General features: G+C 53.4%; 2 protein-coding genes across 4 annotated transcripts; one reads left to right on the top strand and one right to left on the bottom strand.

Annotated features, from left to right (window-relative positions):
- Positions 1-864: 864 nt before the first annotated feature.
- On the top strand, positions 865-6538 carry PLA2G3 (phospholipase A2 group III). The gene is made up of 7 exons (XM_003732123.5): positions 865-1546; positions 2577-2709; positions 2971-3105; positions 3372-3655; positions 4325-4457; positions 4565-4684; positions 5405-6538. The coding sequence occupies exons 1-7, from the start codon at positions 1033-1035 to the stop codon at positions 5613-5615; spliced, it is 1530 nt and encodes a 509-aa protein (XP_003732171.3). The 5' UTR covers positions 865-1032; the 3' UTR covers positions 5616-6538.
- Positions 6539-6628: 90 nt separating this feature from the next.
- Positions 6629-17944, bottom strand: INPP5J (inositol polyphosphate-5-phosphatase J). 3 transcript variants are annotated; one of them, XM_035269771.3, is made up of 13 exons: positions 17819-17944; positions 14926-16094; positions 14448-14561; positions 14210-14318; positions 13894-14010; positions 13382-13557; positions 12874-12985; positions 12612-12721; positions 12283-12466; positions 8073-8210; positions 7827-7904; positions 7597-7701; positions 6629-7413 (listed from the first exon to the last, which is right to left on the bottom strand). In XM_035269771.3, the coding sequence occupies exons 1-13, from the start codon at positions 17921-17923 to the stop codon at positions 6907-6909; spliced, it is 3024 nt and encodes a 1007-aa protein (XP_035125662.2). In that variant the 5' UTR covers positions 17924-17944; the 3' UTR covers positions 6629-6906. The 3 variants fall into 3 exon arrangements, with proteins under 3 accessions (XP_035125662.2, XP_009007650.2, XP_035125665.2); XM_009009402.6 differs by having other exon boundaries at positions 16033-16094; XM_035269774.3 differs by lacking the exon at positions 14926-16094.
- Between the last annotated feature and the right edge of the window lie 8738 nt (positions 17945-26682).

Genomic DNA, 26682 nt, shown 5'->3' with positions numbered 1-26682 from the left:
CTTCATCTGCACAATGGGTGTAAGCACCCTGGCCTTACTAGATGGTTGGAAGCTGGACTTTGGGACCCAGGAATATAGCCCTGGGTATGGCCCCTTCCTGATGAAGAACTTCTTGCCGCATGGGGCACATATGATGCCTGCTGTGCCTCCCAGGTTTCCAGGGATGGAGGTGGCCACAGACCTCCATCCCTGTTTGGGGTGGGGACCAGGGGCTTTCGCATCCCCTTGAAGGAAAGGAAGAGGGTTCAGGAGCTTCGGGGAGTGCCCTAGATCCCACCCTTGTCACCCTTACCACAGCGGTGGCACCCACCTCCATCAGGCTGGCAGAGGGCCATGGACCTCTGCCAGGGCTGAGTCAAAGAGGTGAGGGCAGGGCTGGGGCTCTGAAACCACCAGCCTGGGAGCTCCCAAGGCTTCTGGGAAAGGGAGTGCCACCTGGGGTTCTCCCTGGCCAAGTCCTGCTTCTTAGAAAGGCTCTTGGCATGCTCAGGGGACAGGGGCCTGCTCCCCACTTCCCAGGACTCCAAGCATGAGCCTGGCCTAAAAGCAACCCTCCTGGTCTGATAGCTGGAGGAGACACAGCGGGAGCAGGCCTTGAGAACCATATAAAGCAGGGCCAATGCTCTGCTACTCTGGGGACCACAGTTCTTTCAAACCCAAACACAGCCTAAGACTTTGGCTCCCACAAAGTCCCCTCCTTCCTTTGGCCCCTCCCACAGTCCCCATCCAGGCAGGGCTGGCAGCAGGTGACTGGAGCTGAGAAGGGCAGGGAGAGTGGGGGCGTGGGCCCTGGGGAAGTACACTCCTCAGCCAATCAGCGCCCTGCCCGGCTGGTGGATTCGGTTACAAGCCCAAGATCACCCCATACTCCAGCCTCTTTCCTCCTCCGCCTGCAGCTCCATTCATTGGTCCCTCCACCGCACCGGGGCCTGCTGGACTCTGCTTCCATTCCACTGCTCAGCTGCCGCCTCGTGGGGCCACCAAGGGCAGGCATCCCAGGGGCTTTGTCTTACTGGGCTGGGCCAGTGCAGAATGGGGGTTCTGGCAGGGCTGTTCAAGATGCTGGGCTTCCTGGGGGTGGCCCTGAGGGGCTCCCCTGCCCTCTGTTGGCACAGCACCTCCTGCCACTTGGCCAAGCCCATCCCTGGCAACCCCCTGGGGTCCCTGAGCTTCCTGACCAAGGATGCCCAGACACTGGTCCTGATCCATGCCCGCTGGGATGCGCATAGGAGGCTGCAGGCATGTAGCTGGGAGGATGAGCCGGAGCTCACTGCAGCCTACAGTGCACTCTGTGCTCATCAGACTGCCCGGGGCTCCTTCACCCACACCCCTGGACCTGAGCTGCAGAGAGCACTGGCCACTCTTCAGAGTCAGTGGGAGACATGCCGAGGGCCTGAGGAGAGTCCAGCAGGGGCCAGGAAGAAGCGAGCAGCTGGGCAGAAGGAAGTGCCTGGTGGAGGGCACCAACGAGAGAAGAGAGGATGGACCATGCCTGGCACACTGTGGTGTGGATTAGGAGACTCTGCTGGGAACTCCTCGGAGCTGGGTGAGCCATAAAGGGTGTGTGGGTTTGGGGATCTGGTCAGGGAAGCAAGGTTTTTACAGCTCTAGCCCTTACCCTCCTAGGCTGTGTGTCCTTGGGAGAGTGACTTGACCACGGTGAGCCTCAATTTCCCTATCTGTAAAGTGGGAGTAACCGTGAGTCTCATCATAGGGTGCTTAAATGAGGTCATGGTTGGAGAAGGTCTTATTCAAACCTGGGAGTCTTCGTTAAATACTGTCTGAGGGAGTCAGCAGGCTGCCAGGGTGGGGGGAGATCCAGGTTCAACTGAACCAAAAAGCCATTACCCAGGAAGGGGCTTTGTGGGCACGGGGTGCCCAGCAAAATGGACACTGAGACCAAAGGGTTGGGTTCAAATCCCAACTCAGCACATACAAGCTGAGCAAGTCACTTCCCCTCTTTGAACCTATTTCCTCACCTGTAAGATGAAGGTGATACCTCCCTTTCAGGGCTGGCTGTGAGCCTGGATGTGGGAAGTGCCAGGCATGTGGGAAATGCTTAGTAAAGAGTGCTCTTGCTCACATGGTAATAAACATAGATGAATTTCCTGCACTCTCAGTACAGCTATCTGTGCATTTGTGTGCAGGGTTGGGGGAGGACTTGGCACCTGACTCAGAGCAGGTTGGCATCCTGTGGCGACACCTCCTTGTGCCAGTGAGAAAGGTTGCACCCTGCCTGTTTGTCATTCCATTCATAATTTTGGCATTTTACTTGGGGCATAGGCTTGGGAATTCTGGAGGCAGAGCCCATTTCCCCCGAGGAAGACCTTCCCATGCATTTATGGGTGGGCTGCCTGGCATCTAGAGTTGCCCAACAGGGGCTGCAGCTCGGGTTCTCTTTTCCAGCTTTGAAACTCTGACAGTCCCACAGAGGGGTGAGTGACTGGTCTGAGGACCCCCATGGCGTTTGTGTCAGGGCTGGGGTGAGCTCTCTGCCCTTTTGTTCCTGGGGTGGCATTCCTAGGTGTGTGATGCCTAGGACCCTGCTGAGCTGGCGCCCCCTCCCCTCCCTGCAGGAGTCTTCCAGGGACCTGACCTCTGTTGCCGGGAACACGACCGCTGCCCACAGAACATCTCACCCTTTCAGTACAACTATGGCATCCGAAACTACCGATTCCACACCATCTCCCACTGTGACTGTGACACCAGGTTGGTGGCAGGCAGCGAGGCCCCAGAGCTAAGAGACAGGGTGGGGTTATCCAGTTCCTGGGTAACTAGACTTTGGGACTGCAGAGGATCCTCAAGCTCAGCCAGCCTGGACCCCACAGTGCAGGTAGGAAAGCTGAGGCCAAAGAGAAGGGATGCTTGGATCCCAAACCACCAGCTGGGTAGCAGCTGGGTGGGCTGGGGGAAGAGCCAGACAGCCCTCCGTGCCCCAGAGTCATGCCCTGAGTGTCTGCTCTGGGGCAGGTTTCAGCAATGCCTGCAGAACCAGCGCGACTCCATCTCGGACATCGTGGGCGTGGCCTTCTTCAACGTGTTGGAGGTTCCCTGCTTTGTGCTGGAGGAGCAGGAGGCGTGTGTGGCGTGGTACTGGTGGGGCGGGTACGTGGCCATCCCCTCGAGTCCCTTTCCAGACCGAGAGGGAGCCAGGGTCCAAGCCTGGTGAGGCAGGCCTATCTGTCTGTCTTCTAGGGAATGATGTTCCATCTTGCATGTCCTCGGAATGCAGACCCTCCTTGGGTATCCCCCATGACCCAGTGGGACGGGGGATGGGACTGGCAGAGCATTGATCTCCACAGAGGTGACCCTGGGGGCTTCTGGGAGGGGGAATTCCTAGTCCCTAATTGCCACCAACTGCCACCCCCCAGGTGTAGGAAGTATGGCACAGTGCCCCTCGCTCGCCTTGAGCCCAGGACCCTCTACAATGCCTCCTGGAGCTCCCGGACCACCTCCCCAACTCCCAGCCCCCAGAGCCCAGCCCCTCCCAAGCCTCGACAGAAACAGCGCCTTTGGAGATGGCCTTCACAGCAGAAAGGGTCCAAGCACCCCAGCAAAGCCAACACCACAGCCCTCCAGGACCCTGTGGTCTCTCCTGGACTTGATGTAGCCCTCACAGGCCTCCAGGGCCAACAGGGTGGCCTAAAACCTCAGGGTGAGCTCAGAACTTAACCTGGGGGTTCCTGGCATGAGGGGCTGTCCCTGCCTCTGTTTGGGGGTGGCCATGTGTTGCCTCTTTTCCTGCCCTGGTTGCCTCCTGGGATCTCCCAACCTCTCCTATCAAATCACACTGCAGTATGGGATTTTCATAATCTATGATCTGACCACATCTTGCTTGCCCCACTGTGCACCCACCACCATGCTTCTTTATCTTAGCCAGTGATGTCCCAACACTCACAGGCCCTCAAGCCTTGGCCCCGCAGACCCCATCTGCCCCCAGTCAGAACTCTAGTTTCACAAATTTCACTTGGTTTCTCAAAAGCAGCAGGCTCTCTCCTACCACGAAGCCTTTGCACATGCTGTTCCTCCTCTCCTCCTCTTCTCTCCCAGCCACAGTTTAGCAGCCTCTGCCTCCTGGAAGGCTTTCTTGGCTACCATCAGTACTCTGGGCATCCCCCATGCAGCACAGCTGTGTTTAGGGGGCTGGGGGTAGGGAGGCACTCCCATAAGGGCAGCACACTGAGAGCACAAAAACCCCAGCATGAAATGGAGGGAGACTGTGTGTGACTGAGCACGTGTGCTGGCGTTTCTCCTGGATGGCACAGGCATTGGTGGGGCCTCCCTGGTGGACTGGGCTCCTATCAGTACCACACCCACCCATCAGGTGCCCACCGCGTCTGCCGCAGCTTCCGCCGCCACCTGGACCAGTGTGAGCACCAGATTGGGCCCCAGGAAACCAAGTTCCAGCTGCTCAACAGTGCCCATGATCCCCTGTTCCACTGCAACTGCACACACCGGTGAGGCCTCTTTGAACCCTTAGGGGTGGACTGCCAGCTTCCGGGCATGGGAAGGGGCCCCTTGCTGGTGAGGCCTTACCCCTGTCTGAACCTGCCTCTGTTCTCAGTCTGGCACGCTTCCTGAGGCTCCACAGCCCACCCGAGGTCACCAACATACTTTCAGAGCTGCTGGGCATGACCTCCTGCTTCAAGCTGGCCCCTCCACTGGACTGTGTGGAAGGCAAAGAGTAAGTGACGTCAGAGCCAGGAGGGATGGTGGGCTTTTCTCAAGGGGTGGGTTGCCTATAACCACTTTGAGTATCTGAGCAAAGGAGGAAGGGAAAGGGATTGGGGGACCCCTGAGCTCCCATCCATAGCCTCTACTCTTGGCTGCCCCAGGTCCAGCTCTGCAGTTGGCCTCTGTGGGTTGCATCTTGATTGTGTCGTTTGATTCCCACCTGACTTTGGCAATTGGTTCACCTTTCCAGGCTTCCATGTCTTTGTCTGTAAAATGGTTGTGGGAGCCAAGGAAAGGGCACAAAGCACATGGGTCATGCCCTGCCTGGCACACAGCAAAATGTGTGCTTAACTCTTACTCCTAATCCACGATCTCATTTGGTCTTGAACTCCTGGACTCAAGTGATCCTCCCACCTCGGCCTCCTGAAGTGTTGGGATTACAGGTGTGAGCCACTGTGCCCTGCTTTCATTTGGATTCTGATTCTCAAAGCCAGCTCCTTCTTAACTCTCCCATTTCATAGAGGAGAAAACTGAGGCTTCTGGCTTGGGTTTCCAGAGCCAGCTAGTGGCAGGACCCAGGCCTCCAGGTACCAGCCCAGGTTTATTACACCCTTTCTAGGTGAAACCCACTCCTCTCTGCCTTGCTGGTGACTCTGGCCGCAGCCCCCCTGTCTGAGTAGGGTGGGATCCTTGTCAGCCCTGATCGTTTGCCCCATTCTTCTCTTTACAGCTGTTTCAGAGACCCTAGGGCCATCAAGGTGTCAGCCCGGCACCTGCGGAGGCTTCAGCAGAGGCGACGCCAGCACCAGGATAAAGGCACAGACGAGAAGCAGGCATGGCCTTCAGAGCCCTGGAGAAGCCCTGTGTCATTCCACAACCAATGCCTGCAGCTAACCCAGGCAGCCAGGAGAGCCGACAGGCAGAAATCCTGGAGCCAGTGACCTCAGTTTCAGCTTTCCTGGGCACTATCCTGGACCTTGCCCGAGGCTTTGTCAGACCCTAGGAATCTCGGCCTCCTCTCCATAGGTTAGACTGAAGCATGGTAGAGGCTCTTGTGGACAATCAGGAGGCTGCACGGGGGCAGATCTCAAGGCCCAAATGCTGGACCGTGTCTCCTGTTGTGCTGGGTGACCTTGAGCTGAGACACAACTCTTCTGTGCCTGGACGTGGTGTTCAGGAAGTTCATTCTGATGCCCCGGGCTTTGGCCTTGACAGTGAGCATCACATACAGATGGGAATGAGGAAAGGGTAACTTACTGAAGCAGCCCCAGGCAGTACCAGGAGGAGGTACATATATGTCCATGTTGCAAAAATAATACATGCCTCAAAAACCTGTCTAGGAGAGCCCCAGCGCCTGGCTGCTGTGGCCTGGGGTAGCAGGTGGGAAGTTAGGGATATCACAGAAATGTCTGTGTCTGAATCCAGGATTGGGGTGGGTGTTGGAGAGGGCTTCTCCTCCCAGGAGAGCCCCTTCTTTTAAGCTGATGTGCCCTTCCTGGCCCAACCCTAAACCTAAATTCAAATCTCCTCCATGCCTTGGTACAAGGGACCTCCCTCTTGCCCTCTAAGCCTTAGTTTCCACGTCTGAAGAAAGGGGGTCTCTAAACAGGAGCTACCTCATAGGTTAGTTGAGGTTTAAGTGAACCAATACATATATAGCACTTAGCATTTAGTACATACTCCCTCCCCACAACAACTAGCTGAACTATGGTTTGGTGTCTGATCTTGAGAGGTTGACGAGGCCTCTTAAAGGCCTCAGTTTGCTCACTTGTGAAATGGGTCTAAGAATAACACTGAACCCACAGGATTGTGATGCAGACTACAGGAGATGGCATGTATAATGTATTCAGCTGGTGCCTGTAAATGTCAGTTCTGTCATTCCCTTACCTCTTTTAGTCCCTGCCTCTGACTACCCCCATCCTAAGACTGCTAACAAGTAGAAAAGAGCCAGGAGTGAGGCTGGAGAATTTAATTCCTAACGGATGACCTCCAGGATTGGGACATCTGCCAGAGCTCCACCATCATCCCAGATGGGGGCCTGGGCGGGGCTTTGCTAATTGTCACAGTTGAGGTGCCAGGACTGAGTTTTGGGGGATCCCAGCTGTCCACCCCTGGCCAGGACAGAGTGGCAGGTGCAGATACAGCTGGAGCAGCAGCAGGAGAGGGGCAGGTGGGTTTGCAAAAGATTGAGGCAGAATGGTGGTCACCTTGGCCCATCTGCCTACCCAACCCTCAGGGCCCCAGGCCCCCTTCCTCCAGCCCCCGATGGCCCTGGGGACTGGGAGACAGGCTGTTGGGGACCGGGACCTCCCGATCAGGTCCCCAGGAACCGCCACCGCCAGGGTCTACAGTCTCTAGTCGCAAGGCCGGCAGCAGGCCCAGGCTTCGAGGCACAGCTGGTGGGAAGGCCCAGGGGCCAGGCAACCCAGCGGGCCCCTCTTCACTACTGCCCCGGCTACTGCCATCACTGCTCCTGTCAGGAGCCACCCGGGACAGGCATCGGCTCTGGGGTGAGGGGCTCCGGCTGGCACCACGGCGTTCACGCGATGAGGGCCGTAGGGCAAGACCAGGGAACCTGGCTAGTCCCGGGCTGCGGCTGCGGTGTCGCTTGGACTTGCCAGGACTGGGGCTGCGGGACTTGGGTGCAAGGAGCTCCAGTGTGCTGTCATCCTCTCCCTCTGAGCTGGTGCATGAGCTGTCTGTGCTGCTGCTGGCCAACTCCGAGGTAGGCAGCGAAATCTGAAGAACATGCTGGTCACTGGGGCGCCCTGCTCTCTAGCCTGACCTCCCAAGTTCTGCCTCTCTCACTGGCAGATCCTGGGAGGTCAGGTTATTTGTCTGAGCTCAAGGAGCAGAATGTAGGGGCTGTGACATTTGAAAAAAGTCTCGAGGCACCCCCAGCCCAGCAGTCTGGCCACTTACCTGGAAGGGTTCAGTGACGCCGATAAGGATGCTAAGGTTGTGGCTATAGTAGCCCAGGATGAAGTCTCCATGGCCCTTGGGCAGTGACTCCTCACTGAATGTTACCTGGTGGGCCCAGCGGTACAGGCCCAAATTGGGATCAGGAAGGCCACCTGAGAGCCCCCAAGGTGAGTCCTGAGGTCCCAAGGGCAACATGGACTTCCCTGGCCTCTCTCACTCCTTTTAAGTACCTGGTAGGTATTCCCGTCCACATCTTCATGTTTGGCCCACACATAAGCCACGTAGTCCTTGCAATGGCGGAAACCCACCTGGGGGATCAGTGTTGTAGAATCAGTGTTGTGATCCTCTAATGTCTGATGCCAGCAGTCTCCCAGTGTGGCATCAAAATCCAGACAAGCCATAACCCACCATGCTGTCCAGCTGCTCCTCCAATCCCCTTTCTTCCCTGAGCCGCTGACTCCCACTGCCCCTCTCACCCGGTACAAGCCGATCCAGTCCCAGGAGCTGCGGGCGAACACGGTTTCCATGCGGTACCTCACCACCGCCTGCTCGGGCTGCACCCACTCATCTGCCACCTCCAGCCGCACCAGTGGCATGTCGTCCCTGAAGGCAAACTGTCCAGGCAAGGCAGGGGCAGGGGGCCACATCAGGGAGACCCTCCAGTATCCCACACACTTAGGGCTCTTGGGCCTTAGCACAAATTTCCTGAGACAAAGGACCTTTGAGGCCACTTTACCGACTGGGAAATTGAGGCAGAACAGGTCTAGCATAAATACCAAGCCCTGTGCTGCCTCCCAATCCAGGGCTTCTTCTGCCCACAGCCTCCTTAGGGAGTGAGTGAGAACACAGCTTTGAAGTTAGCAGACCCTGGATTTGGCTCTGGCTCTGCCATTGACAGGCTGGGTGAGTTCCTCAGCCTCTCTGAATGCCAGGGCCCTCATCTGTAAACTCAGAGACTCTTTTTTTTTTGAGATGGAATCTTGCCCTATTACCCAGGCTGGAGTGCAGTGGTATAATCTCGGCTCACTGCAAACTCCGCCACCACGCCTGGCTAATTTTTGTATATTTAGTAGAGGTGGGGTTTCACCATGTTGGCCAGGCTGTTCTTGAACTCCTGACCTCAAATGATCTACCCACCTCAGCTTCCCAAAGTGCTGGTATTACAGGCATGAGCCACCACACCTGGCCAAACTCAGAGACTGATTTCACTCTTGGAGCTGTTCAGCAGAGTCAGTGAGATAGCATACCACAAATACCCCAGTAGACCAGTAAGTGCTCAATAAATAATTTGGCTCTGTGCTAGCGAGGGAGACCAAGAAAGTCCTATGATATACTGGGTATTCTGGCGTAAGCTGAATATTCCCGAGCCGGCAAGAAGAGCTCTGGGTGGGAGGATGGAGACCTCAGTCCATTTCCAGGCTCTACCACTAACTCGCTATGTGACCTCAGGCCAGGCTCCAATCATCCCAAGATTCAGTTTCTCCAACTGAGTCTAAGTACTAAGTGGCTACTAATTATTACCTTGTCATCAGTCCAAGAAGGAAAGTTATAACCATGAGTATCCTTTCCCCAAGGTCAATCCAGACCGACCAGGGGCACCACCTGAATGGGTGGAGCCACTGAGGTGGCAGGCTGCCAGTATATTGGCCCGCCTCCGTCCCTCAGGGAAGGGCTCAGGTGGTACCAATCCCAGATCTTTGTCTCTTCCCCTGTTTACCTAGTTTCAGGTTTCCCTCCCTCAGCTTCTGAGCCTAGCTGTTCCAGAAGTAGCTGGCACATTCTTTCCCTGTTCCTGAGTTCCTAAAAGCAGGGGCTGGCAAGGGTAGACCTTTGAAAATGCCCTCCAAGTCCTTGCAGTGTCAAAACCCCTGCTGAGCCCTAATCTGATTGCATTGCCTTGGGTAAGAAACTTAAGTTCTCTGAGTCTCAATTTCCTCACAGTAAAACAAGGAGGAAAGTTGGGACATCTCGGGGCCTACTGAGGCATTCAAAGGGATGACACATGTACAGTGTGCTATATGGGCCTGGCATGTAGTAGATGCTCAATGGGAATTTTTTTTTTTTTTGAGATGGAGTCTTGCTCTATAGCCCAGACCGAAGTACAGTGGCACGATCTTGGCTCACTGCACTCCACCTCCTGGGCTCAAGCAATTCCCCTGCCTCAGCCTCCCTAGTAGCTAGGACTACAGGTGCATGCCACCATGCCCGGCTAATTTTTGTATTTTTACTAGAGACGGGGTTTCACTATGTTGACTAGGCTGATCTCAAACTTCTGACCTTGTGATCCGTCCACCTCAGTCTCCCAGAGTGTTGGGATTACAGGCCTGAGCTACTGTGCCTGGCTGGGAAATGTTTTTAAAGGGACAAAGTCCTGGAGGAGGCAGGAAGGAAGGACAAGGTGGGGTATCAAAAGGAGTGTTTTTCCAGGTCAGGTTCCTGATTGCAGGTTAAATCTTCATGCCCAACCCTTTTGCCAGAGGTCACGGCAGGCCAAGCATGGGCATATTTCCATTTCCAGCTAAAGACATTGGCCAATGTCCCACTGACTGGCCATGTGACAGAGTTACCAGGAAAAAACATTTTCTGGCCTCTGCTGGGCTCCCTCTTATCAGATCAAGAGACTTGAAGAGCCCAGAGTTGGGGTTTAGGGCTGAAAAGATGGGATCTACCCTGCTCTGCCACTGCAGAACCTGTGTATGGTTTGGGGCATGTGCCTACCCCACGAGGAGCCTCTGATTTCACCAGAGAAAAACAGGGAGTGAACTACATAGTCTCATAGGTCTGGTTCTGACAGTCCAGGATTTCCCCTTTAGATGTCAGCAACCAGAAACCTCAATCCTAAATACAATACTAAATTATAGTAACTACTTAAGAGTTCAGCTTTGTATTTTTTATCTTTGCTCTCCCTCCCCATCACTATACACTCTCATAATGCTTGGCATATGGTAAGACAGTAAGTACTCAGTAAATAATGAATGGATGAATATGAATGAATGTTACGTGGAGTTTGATTTTGCTGGTCTTATTATATATGTGAATTTTTATATCTTTTTTATTTTTAAGATACTAGTAGTGAAAAAGATGATGTATATGTGAATTTTTTTCTTTTTTTGAGACAAGGTCTTGCTCTGTTGCCTAAGCTGGAGTGCAGTGGTATGATCACGGCTCATAACAGCCTAGATTTTCCAAGCTCCAGTGATCTTCCCACCTCAGTCTCATAAATAGCTAGGAATACAGGTGTGTACCACCTAGCTAAATTTTTTTGTATTTGTATTTGTATTTTTTCCCGGAGACACAGTCTTGCTCATGTCACCCAGGCTGGAGTGCAGTGGCAAGATCTCGCTCACTGCAACCTCCACCTCCCAGGTTCAAGTGATTCTCTTGCCGCAACCTCCTGAGCAGCTGGGATTATAGGCATGCACCACCATGCAGAGCTAATTTTTGTATTTTTAGTGAAGACAGAGTTTCCCTATGTTGGCCAGGCTGGTCTCAAACACCTGACATCATGTGATTCACCAGCCTCGGTCTCCCAAAGTGCTGGGATTACAGGTGTCAGCCATCACGCCCAGCATTTAAAAATTTTTTTTTAGCGATGAGGTCTCACTATGTTGCCCAGGCTGCTCTTGAACTCCTGAGCTCAAGCGATCCTTCCATCTCAGCCTCCCAAAGTGTTGAGATTACAGGCATGAGCCACTGCACCAGCCTATAAGGGAATTTTAACATAAATTACCCTAAACCTTTCTCAAAAGATGGGAGTTAGAGATTAGTAGAAAAGGCATGGGCTCCAAGGCTGGGCGTGGTGGCTCATGCCTGTAATCCCAGCACTTTAGGAGGCCAGGGTGGGCAGATCACCTGAGGTCAGGAGTTCAAGACCAGCCTGGCCAACATGGTGAAACCCCATCTCTACTAAATACAAAAATTAGCCAGGCGTGGTGGTGGGCACCTGTAATCCCAGTTACTCAGGAGACTTCGGCAGGAGAATTACTTGAAACCAGGAGGTGGAGGTTGCAGTGAGCCGAGATCCCACCATGCACTCCAGCCTAGGCAACAGAGTGGGACTCCAACTCAAAACAACAACAGAAAAAAAAAACAAAAAAACAAGGGCCGGGTGCAGTGGTTCAAGCCTATAATCCTAGCACTTTGGGAGGTGAGGTGGGAGGATCACCTGAGGTCAGGAGTTCAAGACCAGCCTGGCCAACATGGTGAAACCCCATCTCTACTAAAATACAAAAATTAGTTGGGCATGATGGCAGGTGCCTGTAATCTCAGTTACTCAGGAGGCTGAGATGGGAGAATCGCTTGAACCTGGGAGACAGTGGTTGCAGTGAGCTGACATCGAGCCACTGCACAGGTGGCTGAACAAGACTCTCTCTCAAAAAAAAAAAAAAGAAATAAATAAATAAAAGAAAAGGCATGGGCTCTGAAATCAGACTGGCTTGGGTTCAAATCCTAACTGTTCCTCTTCCTAGCTGTGTGACCCTAGGCTCACACAGGTGATGCCATGTGTCTGAGCCTCAGCTTCCTCATCTGAAAATGGAGATCACAACTCCATTCCCCCTCTGTTACAACAAAGGGATGCTGCTGAGGGCAGGTACAAGGGGTTATACAAAGGGTAATGGAGGCAGGCAGTGGTATACGGAGTTGGGTCTGGGGCTATTATGCAGGGAGGTTGAGGCCAGAACCCACCTGCAGGACGAACTGGGCGGCAACAGGCTTGTGGTCACTGACTGTGTATTCCATGTGGCTGCGGTAGCTGTGCTGGGTCACCTGGAGTCGGTGGCTCTCCCGTCCAGAGGGGCTGGGACCCCCACCTGGAGGTTTGACCTTCCACAGGATACGGTCTGTCCACGCTGGCTTCCGTTTCTTGGCGCTGCAGTGAGCAGGGGTACTCCAAGTTTCAGGAGCTGGGGATCAAGGTGCAACCCTCTGCCTTGCCTCCTGACCCTCTTCCCAAAGTCTCCCTTTTCCAGAAGAGCTCAGCCCACTTCCCCATCCCATCCTCAGACTGAGCTCACCTGGTATCATATTTGTTGGTACCCACATCAAACTTGAAGGTGGGAGCGAAGTTGAGGGGCCCCTCCTGAAAGCCCTTCAGAATGGGCCAGGTGCTCTTGGCCATGTTGAGCTGTGGGGGGTCCAGGAGGGCAGAATTGGACAAGAGCTTGGGCTCTGCCACGCCCAGGGAGGGGGTGGGGCAGGTGAGGACAGGGACGGTAGTCTAAGGTACAGGCGTGTCCTGGGACACGTTCTGTGTGCTTCTGGGGCCAAGGACCCCACCTGGTCCTTCTCCCAGAGCTGATGGAGCTGGTCACTGTCGATGGCAAACTTGACAAAGTGCAGGTCGTAGCTCTCAATGCGGAAGTTCAGGTCCCCGAACCAGAACACGAGGCTGTTTGGGGTGGAGGATGGGGGGATGTGGGGGCGGCAGTGAGTGTCGATGGGTCCATGGGGGTAAGAGCTCAGCCCAGATCCTTCCAGGCCCCATCCAACCCGAGAGGATGTGGTGAGTGGTGCCAGAGCCTCCAGCCCGCCAAAGAGCAGATAAGGAGCAGGGCAACTGGTCTACAGGAAATCAGATTCTGACCCCTCAGCAAAGCTCCATCCTACAGGCTCCGCCCCTCCCCTTCCAATTGTTCTCTGCTTTCGGGTTCTTACTAGTAGTTTGGGTGGTGACTTACCCCCATAGGCCCCGCCTCTCTGCATAAGCCCCACCCAAGCTGGTCGAAAAACCCCTACCCATCACTAGCCCCACCCAAGTTCCATTTGGCCCCACCCCAGCCCATACTCGTGATCCAGGATGCCCTGTGCGCCGGGGCCTTGGAACTGCTGGAGGCTGAGGATGGTCTGGAAGTTGTCCTTGCGCTGCTCCGCCTTGTCCATATGCGCAGGCAAGTGGCAGTTCAGGAAGCAGAGCATGTGCCCGAAGGCCGCCAGGCGCACGCTTACGCCACCCTTGTTACCCTAGGGAGGCAAGGTCCGGCGGCTCATGGGCGGGGCTTAGGCTCGGAGGTGAGGCACTAGGGGCGGGGGTCAGAAAGGAGATGCAGGTGGAAGGTGGGTGGGTCCTAGGGAAATGAGGAACAACAATGGGACACAGAAATGGGAGAGAAAAGGGCAGGGGTACAGAGGAATAGGGTGTGGTACTGGGCGGTGCATGGGGAGGGGTGAGTCTCAGGGTAAAGGGTGGAGGATGGGAAGGGGACCTTGCCGGTGCGTTGGGCCCGGGGATTAATCTAGGACTCCCTACGGGATTAATCTAGGACTCCCATTCCTTTCTGGGCCCGCTCGCAGGCTCACCCAGTAGCCGCCCAGGCCAGTGCGTGTGCAGTCGGTCTGCACATCTCGCAGGAAGGGCAGGTGGTAGTACTTGGCGAACAGCAGCAGGATGACACCCTGCATCCTCACCGAACTCACCTGCGGTGGAAGGCCACGTGGCTGGGGGACAGAACACGACTCCCCCGCCCTCACACCCACCTTCAGGTCTGCTCCTCCACCCACCCATGTCAGGGACCCGGCCACAGAGGCCCAGCAGGCCCCACAGTGAGCCAGAGTACAGCTGGAGCCAGGAATTCAGCAGGGTCTTTGGCCATCTAGGGAGTGAGGGGGGCATTACCAGCACGAAGTTGAAGGGCCCAAGCGCATCCATGAACAGTTCACTCCACTGGTCGGTGAAGAGGGCATCCTTGAGTCGCTTGTTGATCATGGAGTTCACTTCCTGCAACCTGAGGGGTGGGAGTGGGAGTGGGGTGGCCATCAGATTGGAGAGGCACCCTAGAAGCCTCTGCCATGGATAGAGGGCCCAGAAGACCCGAGGGTCTCAGGAGGGGGGTCCACAGGCTCCACCACCTCACCCTATGGCGATCATGTCTGCACCGTCGCTGTCATCACCACCACCCAGGTGGAGGAGGGATGTGACATCGTCTGGGGGCATGGCGGTGCCCACGTTCCATGTGACCACAGTGATCCTGCGGGAAGGGGCATATGAGGGCTTAGTCCTGGCACCACTCCCTCACCCTCAAACTTCCTTTCACAGGACTCCCTGGGGAACTAAACAGAGGCAGGTGTGGGCGAAAGCCCTAAGAAGGACCCACAGGAAGCCTGCATCTTGTCCCCCTGCCACACTCTCCCTGGGGAGATCAACTGAGATGGGGCAAGTTCCTTAGGAGGGAATGCTGTCTTCTGAGGGTCTTGGAGTGGGCCCAGCAACCCCCACCCGAAAGACTCTTCATCAGAGAGGGAAACTGAGGTAGAGCAGGCCATCCACCCTGGAAGTATGGCTAATCTCAGAGCTAAGCCCCAGCCACCTTTCTTGGGGGAGGGCCCCCTCACCGGAAGCCGGGGTCGCTCTTGCAGGTAGGCTGAGCTGACCAAGGGGAGGATGACGGGGTGGATATAGAAGGGGAGGTGGTGACTGGGGCTGAGGCTTCTTGGGCCTGAAGGTTGGGGCTCAGGCACCTGCCAGGCCCTGTACTCTGTGTGCCAAGCCTTGGGAGAGCCATCTCAGGGGCTGGGGGGACACAGGGAGAGCGGTTGGGGGAGCGGCTTGGGGAACGGCTGGGTGATCGGGGTGGCTTGGGTAGAGGTGGGGGCACAGTCTGGCCTGAGGAGGCCCCAGGCCGAAAGGTGGGGGACAGAAGTCCAGGGGAGCGGGTCCCAGGCTCTGGAGGACCCTGGCCTATATCCAAGGGCAAGGTCTGGGGTGGCCGTGGCAAAACAGGCCCTTCGGGGCTGCTGTGGAGGGCCTCAGGCCGGGCTCGGAAGGAAGGGGAGAGCCGAGGCTCTGGGGAGGTTTGGATGGAGGGTGGGGAGCCTGTAGGACCAGATGTCTGAGCTGGAGGCTGGAGATGCCCCTCAGAAGCGGGGAGAGGTCTAGGGACTGGGGCGTCCCTCTGTCTAGCTGGTGTCTGTCCCACAGAGGCTGGGGCTGATGCCATGGAGGCTGGAGCCAGGGCCTGCTCCTGAGAGGGAGACAGAACTGGACTGGGCACTGGGGAAGGGGTAGAGGTGAATTCTGGGGGTTGCTCCTCAGAAACCAGGGCCAGGTTCAGGCCAGAGGCTGCCAGTGTTGGCTTGGGTCCCACGGAGGCAGGAGGCTCCTGCTTCTGGTCTCTGGAGGTTGGGGCCAGACTGGGCCCTAGGGTGGCTGGGGGAGATCTTGGCCCTGCTGAGGCAGACATCACCAGCTGCCCCAGGGATGTTGGAGCCAGGACTGAGCCTGTGGTCACTGGGGGAGGCTTTGGTCCAGCTGAGGCAGACATCACCAGCTGGCCCACAGATGTTGGGGCCAGGCTGGAGCTGCGGTGGGCAGGAGCTGTTTTCTGCCCTCCATGGGTACACAGTGGAGCCAGGATTGCTTGGGGAGATGCCAGAGCCAGCCTCGGTCCTTCTGAGGAAGCTGACGTAGGTGCTTGTGGCCCCACAGGTGCCAGGGCCAACCTTGGTTCCAAGGGTCCTAGTGCTGCGCTCTTCTTTGCTGGGAGCTGAAAACTTGAGTCCACCTTGTGGAGGACAAGTCAAAGATTCAGAGTGACCCTAACCAGGACATTGGGCCCCAACTTTCATATAGACCCTGGCAGATTTTATCTAGCTAAGAAAGGCACATCTTTCCAAGGAAGTTCTTCCTACTATCTCACCTCAATTTATTCTGCTGCAAGTCAACTTCTGTCTTGGAAGAGATAGGACACAAAACCCTATCCCTCCTTTAAGTCTGAAACCTCTTTCACAGATGGGGAAACTGAGGCCCTGACTCGAATGAGGCAGAGTGTGAACCTTAACCTGAGGACTTGCCTTGCCTTCCTGGCTGGCACCCACACCCTGCCTGTTCTGGGCAGCTTCCCTGGGCAACCCTCCCACTGCAGTCCCTGGAGTTCCCCCAGCCACGGTTACTGACCTGACATCCCAGGTCTGAGCACACTGGGCGCAGCCTGTTTCTTTTATTTTTTTATTGCCAAGATACAGACCTATGGGTACAGCCTGTTAAATACCTCTCCCTTCTGTCCTTCATGATGCCCAGGAACCCTCATGTCCCCACCACCCTAAACATCCCAAACCCCTTGGTTACAGCTCTCTCTGTTCTCTCACCCATTCCCAGAGCTTCACGCAGCAGCCAGAGCTGGGGGCTGAGACTGGCTGTGTAGATTCAAAGCCCAGCTCTGTGTGACCTTAGGCAAGCACCTCTCTGCCCACAGCCTCAGTTTCTCTGTCTGTAAAATGAAGGGATGGGGTCTAGGGTCCCTGGCCGCATTATGTTCTGGGGAATCTTTGTCTCACATCGTTTGCATTTATGAGCCCAACATTTGCTAGAATTCCATCTAGCCCCGTGGAATAGTCCATTCTCACCAAGTGTGAATCTAGCATTCAGAGCAAGTCCAGGATTCTAACTTGATCCTGGTGTCACATCTCTCTGTGCCCAGGTTGTACCCTCTTATATCCTCCACTTTCTCCCCTACGTGAAAGGACAGGCAAGGAAGTATCCCCTTTATGTCCGGCAGGTGGGTGGAGGGGAGTCTCGGAGCCCTGCAGGGACCTCTCCTCCTTCCCCATCTATTCTCTCTTTCTGATGTCCCCTATCTCCAGAAGACGGGATAAAGTGTCCTTTGCCGTGGAGGGCAGAAGAAGGTCTACACTTGCCCCAGGGTTGCTCTGGGTCAGGTAACATAGCCCAGGGAGCCCCTGCCCCTGGAGACACAGTTCTGTCTCTGTCCCATATCCTTCTTGGTTCAGAGTACCTAAAACTCCATCTCCACCTCCCTTCTCAAACTCAGTTCTTTGAGGCTGTGTTTTAGGCACCCTTCTTGGCTCCAAGTGTCACACTGTGTGCCGGCTTCCCTGCAACTACCACACCGCCTCCAGCACTAACAACTTAGCCATCCCAGATGTCACAGTTTTAGTCTTCAGTGACAAGCCCTCTCATTTTGCCTTGGTTCAGAGAGGAAAAGCAACTTGCCCAAGGTCACACAGCAAAGCTGGAGCACGGCTGGGTCCTGACACCCAGACCAGGGCTCTCCGGCGGGCTCCTGGAAATGGCTAACTTCATCTCTCTCCGGGCATCCTGTCACTGCCCCTCAGCCCCCAGGGTGCTCTCTTCACCCAGCCCCTGCTCAGTGAGCTGAGGAAAGTACCAGCCCCTCAGTCAGGAGCACCAGGGTGCCTGCAGTGTATGTGGGGGGGTGTGGAAACAGGGATCAGGAAAGCAGGGGACGCTGGGTCTCAGGGGTCTTACCTTGGAGGGTGCCCCAGTTTGGGCAACACCCTGGGGCATGGGCAGGGGACCCAGGCCAGTCCGTGTCCCTGGCCTCCTGCGGCCCCTGCTGCTCTGGCCCTCCATGTCTGCAGCCCCCGGCAGCCTGGGCTCCCTCGGGCTCCTGCTCCAGCTCCACCGCTCCCGGGAACCAGTGATGTCATCAGCCATTTCAACCTGCTGAGAATTTAAAGGCACAGGCTCCCACTTCCCAGCCTGGAGGAGGCCACAGCAAGGTGGCTACCCCCTGGGAATCCTTCAAACTGGCTGCTGAGGCTGGAACTGCTAGTGGGTGGGGAGAGGAGAGTGTACCCATCTGCCTGGCTCAGGTCCCAGCTGGCGGCATGAAGGAGGCTGTCTGTCCACCCCCACCTTTCTGCCGTAGGCCTGGCCATCCCTTTGCTACCGGGTGGGGCATTAACACACCTGCCTTAAGGTAGGACAGGTGGTTCAGAGGTCAGCACCCTCTCCAGGGCCTGAGAGACAACTGAGTCCTTGCCCTGATCTTGTGACCTTCCTGACTCCCTGCCAGCTCAGAGCTTGCCCGGGCCCCCACCCTTGCCCCATTTTCAGGTCTTGGTGCCACCCCCACCACCCGCCCCAGGCTCTATCCTTCCCAACCCAGAACCAGACACTCAGACTCCTGCCACTGCAGTCCTTTCCCATCTCGGGCCTCAGCACCAGCCCCTCCTCTTCTGCAGACACCTAGCTGCCCTCAGATGTCCCCACAGCCGGGCCTGACCCAGCCCCGCTTCTCTCAGCTTTCCCCTCTCCAGTATTCCGCTGGGTGTGGTTTGGGTGGGGGACTTGCTCAAGGTCACCTGGTGAACTGAGAAGGTCTCCTGTGTTTCAGTGAGAAAACTTAGTGACCCAAGAGTAAAACAAGCCCTTTGGAGTATCTAGGGGAAGGGAACTTGGGTGGAGAAGGGCCCAGCCGTGGGGTAACAGACTGGCAAGAGTTAAAAGCAGGCCTGAGAACTCCTACAGCCAGGACCCAGCCCAGGGCATGGTCCTCAACAGATCCAAGGGAGTGTTTGTTGAATTAATAAATGAATGAGAAGAGTGAATGGATGACGAGGGTCAGAATGGGCCAGGGATGGCTGTGTATTCTCTGTTTCCGATGGCTTAGAGAGCAGTGATCCCACCCACTTTAGGCAGAAAATGTTCAGAGTTCTGTGTGCAGAGCTGCCTGTTAACCAACATGGAGCATCTCCATGGGCCTGTGCAGTCTCCTACATGAAGGCACCTCCCTTTCCCCTCCTGAATGCACTTCCTACCTCTGCTTGACTGTCTGCAGGTCTAATCTGTATTTTCAGGCCAGCATCTCTGCTGGAATTTGCAGGTGCAGAGACTCAGGCCATATTAGGTGTTGGGGTAGAAAGGTCTTTGGACAGTGATGATGGAGATAGTGACAGTGGTGACGGGGAAGGTGACTGTAGTGGTGGATGTGATGAGGTATGTAATTATGATGATGGATGTGGGGGCTGGCAGTGGTAGTGATGAAGCTGGTGGAGGTGATAGTGATGGCAGAGACAGAGGTGGTGATGGTACCAATGCTGAGAATGGTGTTGTGTTAATGGAAGAGGTAGCGGTGGGGTTGGAGGTGGCAATCAGGACGTGAAAGTAGACATGGTGGTGATGCTCAGGTCACCAGAAAGAGAAGGAAGATTCAAAGTCATCCTGTCTTATCCCGACTCCTGTTTTACAAATAAGAAAATGGGAGCCCCTGGGCGGGGCACGGTGGCTCATGCCTGTAATCCCAGCACTTTGGGAGGCCAAAGTGGGCGAATCATTTGAGGTCAGGAGTTTGAGACCAGCCTAGTCAACATGGCAAAACCCCATCTCCACTAAAAATACAAAAATTAGCTGAGTGTGGTGGCACATACCTGTAATCCCAGCTACTTGGGAGGCTGAGGCAGGAGAACTGTTTGAACCCAGGAGGCGGAGGTTGCAGTGAGCCAAGATCGCACCACTGCACTCCAGCCTGGGTGACAGAGCAAGACTCTGTGTCAAAATAAATAAATAAATAAAAAAATAAATAAGAAAGAAAAGAAAATTGGAGCCCCCAAGACTATGACTACTCAGCTTCTGATGCAATCCTGGAGGGAATGCGAATGGGGGCAGATCAGGCCTCTGGGACCAGTCCTAGGGCTCAGCCATCTAAGGCTGGGACACCAGCATCAGTGCCCTTTGGAAGTCAGGCAAATGTCATGCAAATGTGTCTACAGAGGGCTCCTTTGCTTCAGGAGGGTGACCCAGGATTTCCCATCACCGGCTCCCTGAGCTCAGACCCTGCAGGGGACTTTGTTTCTGGTCCTGCCCCTGACTTACTTGAGGGGGTCACTCTGATTTCCAATTTGTGTAAGGGAAATCAAAACAACAGACACCTTCTAAATTTGCTGGTGAAGATTAAACAGAATAACATATATGAAATGTTTAGCATAGAGCCTGGCACAGCAAGCTCTCCATAAAGGCGGCTGCTCTATTTATCATCATCATCATCACCATTGACTTCAGCCTGCCCATTTGGTGGATGCTGAAACTGAGGCTGACAGTGGTTACACTCCTGGGAGGACAAGGAAGGGGCTCTAAGACCCAAGCCTGGCCTTGTCAGGAGAAGGGGATTGGGGGCGGACCCCAGCTGAAAAGGGAGTGAGTTGGAGCTATATTTGAGCTCCTGGTGCGATGACTAAGGAGGTTGATAACAGGCTCTGGGGCTCAGGGCGGCAGGCTGGGCCCTGAGCTGTCATGGAGAACCGCCCCCCTGGAGACGGCTGTCTCAGGAGGCTCTTTCTGGCTCCCTCCTTGCCCTCACTCTAGGCAGGGTGGGATGGTGTACTGAGGCAGGGGGCAGGGCTCACCTAGCCCACTCCTGGAAACTCAGGGCTGTCTTTCAGGCTGTGTGGGTCAGGGATAGGAAGGGAGGATGCTAGCAGGAGACTGTATCCCAGTTACTCTCCATAGTAACCCTTCGAGGTTGGTAATGAGGCCCCCATTGGACAGAGGAAGAAACCGAGGCCGAGGGATTATACAACCAGTAGAGAGAGGGCAGAGCCTGGAGCTCCTAGAGAGGTGGTGGATAATTCTCCCCGACAGAGGGGCTGACTGTTGAACCCCTTCTTTGAAGGAGAGTCCATGGTTGCCAAATTGAAGAAGAGAAATGCCCTGGCAGGAAAGCAGAGAGAACAGCAGGTACAAAGCATGGATGGGGAAGGAAGGTTCTGGCTGTGAAAGGATGAGAAATCTGGACATGTGCCCTCTGGCCCTTTGGCTCAGAGTCAACACACCATGAGCAGGGGAGGGAGCTAAGTCTTTTTCCTGTCTCTTTCTCCCTCTTTTTTCTCGGTCCACTTTCCAGGGGCACCCAGGGATTACAATGGTTCTGAAGGCTCTGTCCTCCTTCCTTTCCCTCCCTGGTCACCCAGAACCAGGCCAACCATGAGGGAGGTCATGCTGTGGTTACCATCTGGGAAGGTGTAGAAGCTGATACAGGATATTGTGGGAAGGTGAAAGAGGGTTTTATCAGGGAGGGCTTCCCTGAGGAAGAAGTACACGGGGCACAAAGGAGCATTTCTTCTGCTGAGGCTTCACTCCAGGGTTTCTTATTGGTAACAAGTGTCACATGTTATGTCCCCGGCACTTCTTGCACTTCTTTCTCACCCTGAGGCAGATGTCATCGTCACTCCCATTCTGCCACTCAGGAAATGGGCTGGAGGAGGAGGAGTGACTTTCCCAAGGTCACACAGCTGGGGCTGAGCTCAGGCATCCTTCCTCCCTCTCTTCGGCTCCCCTTCCTCCCAGGCAGCCCAGCACCCGCTGTCAGCTGCTCTGAAGTGAGTGGCTATTTTTATTCTGGTGCGAGGGGATCTCAAGCAGCAGAGCCATATAGGTTAGAGGCTCTAGGACACTCGGCCTCAGCAGACCAGGGGAAACTTCCTGCAGCCATCAAACTAAGCTTGCCCGGGGGCTCTCATTCCTTGCAGACTGACCGGCTCTGGGCTCCATGCCTCTGGAAACTTCTTTATTGGAGCTCAGAACAGAGCATGGAACCAGATTAAGCCCTGGTCATGGTCCTGATCCTCTAACTTGAACCCCGCTCTTGGTGTTGACTGAGCCCTAATTTTATGCCAAGACTGAGCCTCTAATCCAGCTCTTGACTGAGCTCTGACACCACCTTAGAATGAACCCTGACTCTAGTCACATACTGATCTAAGCCTGAATTAGGCTGATCCCAACTTGAGACCTTGGTTCCAGGCCCAGATCAAGCCCTTATCCTACTCTAAGACTGAGCCTTAGTCACAGACTGAATACTAACCCCAGCCCAGACTAACTCTTGTTTTAGACTGAACCCTGACTCTGGCAGAAGACTGAGTCCTGAGCATAATCATTGACTGAACTCTGACCACAGACTGAATTCTGACCCTGGATCATACAATTCTGGTCACATACTGAGCCCTAACAGCAGACTGTGCCCTGAATCTGGACACAGACTGAGCCCTGAACTTAGTCTTTGACTGAGCCATGATCCTGATCATATACTGAAGACTAAGCCCAATCATTGACTGAGCCCTGAATCTAGCCCTAGACTATGGACTAGTCAACTAAGGGCTGACTTAGATCCTGTCTGAGTCTGACCCCATTACAGACGAAACCCCAGCCTCAGCCCCACCCGAGAAAGACTGCTGGCCTAAATTACATGCTGCCACATAAGAGGTATGGATTACGGGCAGAGATCTGTCTTGGGAGAACTTGGGCTTCCCATGCTGCTGATGCCAACATGTTCCTGGTACTATTATGGTCACAGTCTCCACCACTGGTTCCACTGGCTGGTTGGTCAACCCTCAGCAGGCCAAGCTGTGGCCTGTAGGGGCCACAGTATCCAGGCTAATGCAATGAGAGTGGTTTGGTGGCATCTGTCCAGTGAACAACCAGGGCCCATGGGGTACTGGGGTTTGGCTCTGTTGGCAGAAAATATGACTCTGTGGGGCCTCTGGCTTTAGTCACTCTGAGGCCCTTGCTGGGGTAGGGGTTGGAGTAGAGGGAAATAGTGGGATATGCCCCATTATTTTTGTAAACAAAGTTTACTGTTTATGTTTAGGTAATCCATGCTCATTATATAAAAGACCGAAGGAAAACATTTACCTAATTTCATCCACCAAGAAATAATCATTCTAACTTTTTGGATTGTTTCCTTATAGATATTTTTTTTTGTTGGGGGGTCTAAGTATATATATTTATATATACATGTTATACATAATATGCATATATATTTATATACATGTATATTTACATATGTTATATATTATATACATATATTTATTACCATTTTTTGAGACAGAGCCTCACTCTGTTGCCCAGCCTGGAGTACAGTGGCATGATCTTGGCTCACTGCAACTTCCGCCTCCAGGGTCCAAGCAATTCTCCTGCCTCAGCCTCCTGAGTAGCTGGGATTACAAGAATGTGCCACTATGCCCAGGTAATTTTTGTATTTGTAGTAGAGACAGGGTTTTGCCATGTTGGCCAGGCTGGTCTCGAATCGAACTCTTGGCCTCAAGTGATCCACCCACCTTGGCCTCCCAAGTGTTGGTATTACAGGCGTGAGCCACTGGCCTATACATGTTTTATAAAACTGGTTGGTTACTGTGTTGCTGCCACAATGTCCAGCAACACAGTAGGGTTAAGATTAGGATCCTGTTAAAATTGCAGCCTGGCTGGTGCAGTGGCTCACACCTGTAATCCCAGCACTTTGGGAGGCCGAGGCAGGTGGATTATGAGGTCAAGAGTTTGAGACCGATCTGGCCAACACAGTAAAACCCCATACCAACTAAAAATACAAAAAATTAGCCAGGTGTGGTGGTGTACGCCTGTAATCCCAGCTACTCAGGAGGCTGAGGCAGGAGAACTGCATGAACCTGGGAGGCGGAAGTTGCAGTGAGCCGAGATGGCACCATTGCACTCCAGCCAGGGCAACAGCGTGAGGCTCCGTCTCAAAAAAAAAAAAAAAAAAAAGATTGCAGCCCATCTTCTTAACAGGAACTGGAATATGATGGACCCCACACACAGCTTCAGGAATGGGTTCCAGTTGGTTAAGCTGGTGAGCAATTCCCATTTCCCCAGGTACATGATTAGATCATGAATGGACTAGCGAGATACAAGGAAATTTTTGCTCAGGGCTTTTGGGAAAGAAAGCTTATTTTCTCTCCTGAGGAGGTGGCCAAAAAAGACAATCTCCCCCCTCCATTCGATCTAAATGAAGAGGCCAATGGCTCTAGTTACTGTTGGCATCCATCTTGACACCATGCAGAAAATTGGTCTACTGATAAACTGACATTATGGAAAGCAGAATGGAGAGACACCTGGTTTTGGTGACTTCATTAACTGGATCAAACCTCATCTGAAACCCTATTTGCCAATGGACTTTTTTTTTTTTTTTTTTGAGACAGAGTATTGCTCTGTCTCCCAGGCTGGAGTGCAAGGACGTGATATTGGCTCACTGTAACCTCTGCCTCCTAGATTCAAGCAATTCTCCTGCCTCAGCCTCCCAAGTAGCTGGGATCACAGGTGCCCACCACCTTGCCTGGCTAATTTTTGTATTTTTAGTAGAGACAGGTTTCACCATTTTGGCCAGGCTGGTTTCAAACTCCTAACCTTAGGTGATCTGCCTGCCTTGGCCTCCCAAAGTGCTGGGATTACAGGTGTGAGCCACCGTACCTGGCCTGGACTTTAAAATAATTTGAGCCAACAGATTCTATTTGTTTGTTTATTTATTTATTTATAGAATGAATCTTGCTCTGTCACCCAGGCTGGAGTGCATGGTGCAATCTCGGCTCACTGAATCCTCCACCTCCTGGGCTCAAGTGATTCTCCTGCCTCAGCCTCCTAAGTAATTGGGATTACAGGTGCCCACCACCACGGCTGGCTAATTTTTGTATTTTTAGTTGAGACAGGGTTTCACCATGTTGGCCAGGCTGGCCTCAAATTTCTGACAAGTGATCTCCCTGCCTTAGACTCCCAAAGTGCTGGGATTAAAGGTATGAGCCACTGTGCCCGGCCAAGCCTATTATTTATTTATTTATTTTTAGGCAGAGTTTCGCTCTTGTTACCCAGGCTGGAGTGCAATGGCATGATCTTGGGTCATCGCAACCTCTGCCTCCTGGGTTCAGGCAATTCTCCTGCCTCAGCCTCCCGAGTAGCTGGGATTACAAGCATGCGTCACCATGCCCAGCTAATTTTTTGTATTTTTAGTAGAGACGGGGTTTTACCATATTGACCAGGATGGTCTCGATCCTCGTGATCCACCCGCCTCGGCCTCTCAAAGTGCTGGGATTACAGGCGTGAGCCACCGCATCCGGCCTTATTTTTATATCTTTACAGTCAAGTTTGTGAAGGGGAAGTAGCAACAAAGTGCAAACAAAGGACTCAGTGCAGACCTGACTTCTCCAGAAGGCACAGCAGGCTTAGTGTCTAGGGCCCACCATACTTTTAGGGTGTCCATGAAAGTGTTTTTAATATCCTTTAAAATTAGAAGGAAACACTGGGAAGGTTAAAAAAAAAAAAAAAAGGGAAACATATACTACTAATAATGAATCCAGCCTAGATTATAGTTATCTTTTTATCAAAGCAATTGTAAAATCAAATAGATATATGCTATTTATGTATATGTGTGTGTGTGTGTGTGTATATATATATATAAAACATATATTTAATAGAGGCATATGTCCATATCCCAGCTACTCAGGAGGTTAGGGCAGGAGCATCGTATGAGGCCAGGAATTCAACACTAGCTGGGCAACATAGCAAGACCCATCTCTAAAAAAAAGAAAAAAGAGGCTGAGCATGGTGACTCATGCCTGTAATCCTAGCACTTTGGGAGGCTGAGGCAGGCGGATCACTTGAGGTTGAGACCAGCCTGACCAACATGGTGAAACCCCATCTCTACTAAAAATACAAAAAAATTATCCAGGCATGCTGGCACGTTCCTGTAATCCTAGCTACTTGGGAGGCTGAAACCCTAGAATTGCTTGAACCTAGGAGGCAGAGGTTGCAATGAGCCAAGGTTGCGCCACTGCACTCCAGCCTGGGCAAGAGAACAAAACTCTGTCTCAAAATAAAAATCAAAATAAGGCCTGGCGAGGTGGCTCACACCTGTAATCCCAGTACTTTGGGAGCCCGAGGTGGGCAGATCACAAGGTCAGGAGTTTGAGACCAGCCTGGCCATCAAAATGAAACCCTGTCTCTACTAAAAATACAAAAATTAGCTGGGCATGGTGGCACACACCTGTAGTCCCAGCTACTCAGGAGACTGAGGCAGGAGAATTGCTTGAACCCGGGAGGTGGAGGTTGTGGTGAGCCGAGATTGCACCATTGCACTCCAGCCTGGGAAACAAAGCGAGACTCTGTCTCAAAAGAAAATGAAAAATATTTGTTGATGTTGAAACTATTTAAAAAAAAAAAATAAAATGAAAAATAAAAAATAAGAATTAAAAAAATAAGAGTAGGAAGAAAACCCAAAAACCCTAGGATCCATGAAAGTCATAATGCAGCCTTGGCTCAATATTGAGAAGCAGCCCCTAGATTCAATGTGAAAAGAGTGCATTAATTTGCTGTGTCTGCTGAAGAAGGCATGAAGAGGGGAAATGGTGATCTGGTGATCTGTTCTTTTTATTATTATTTTTAATTGTAGAAATGTTATCTGCAAATGTATATTACATTTTTAGAAAAAGAATCCCAGGATTTTCCTTCCTGTGTGTTTTCGTCTTGCTTCTTCGTGGTCCATGATGCCAGCTGAGGTTGTCAGTACAATGAAACCAAATGAGCTGGATGGGAGCAAATTATTCTGCTATTTT

Source organism: Callithrix jacchus, chromosome 1 (assembly GCF_049354715.1).
Source record: "Callithrix jacchus isolate 240 chromosome 1, calJac240_pri, whole genome shotgun sequence".
Classification (NCBI taxonomy): domain Eukaryota; kingdom Metazoa; phylum Chordata; class Mammalia; order Primates; family Cebidae; genus Callithrix; species Callithrix jacchus.
The sequence above is the reverse complement of the archived record's forward strand: the minus strand, read 5'-3'. Positions and strand labels throughout refer to the sequence as shown.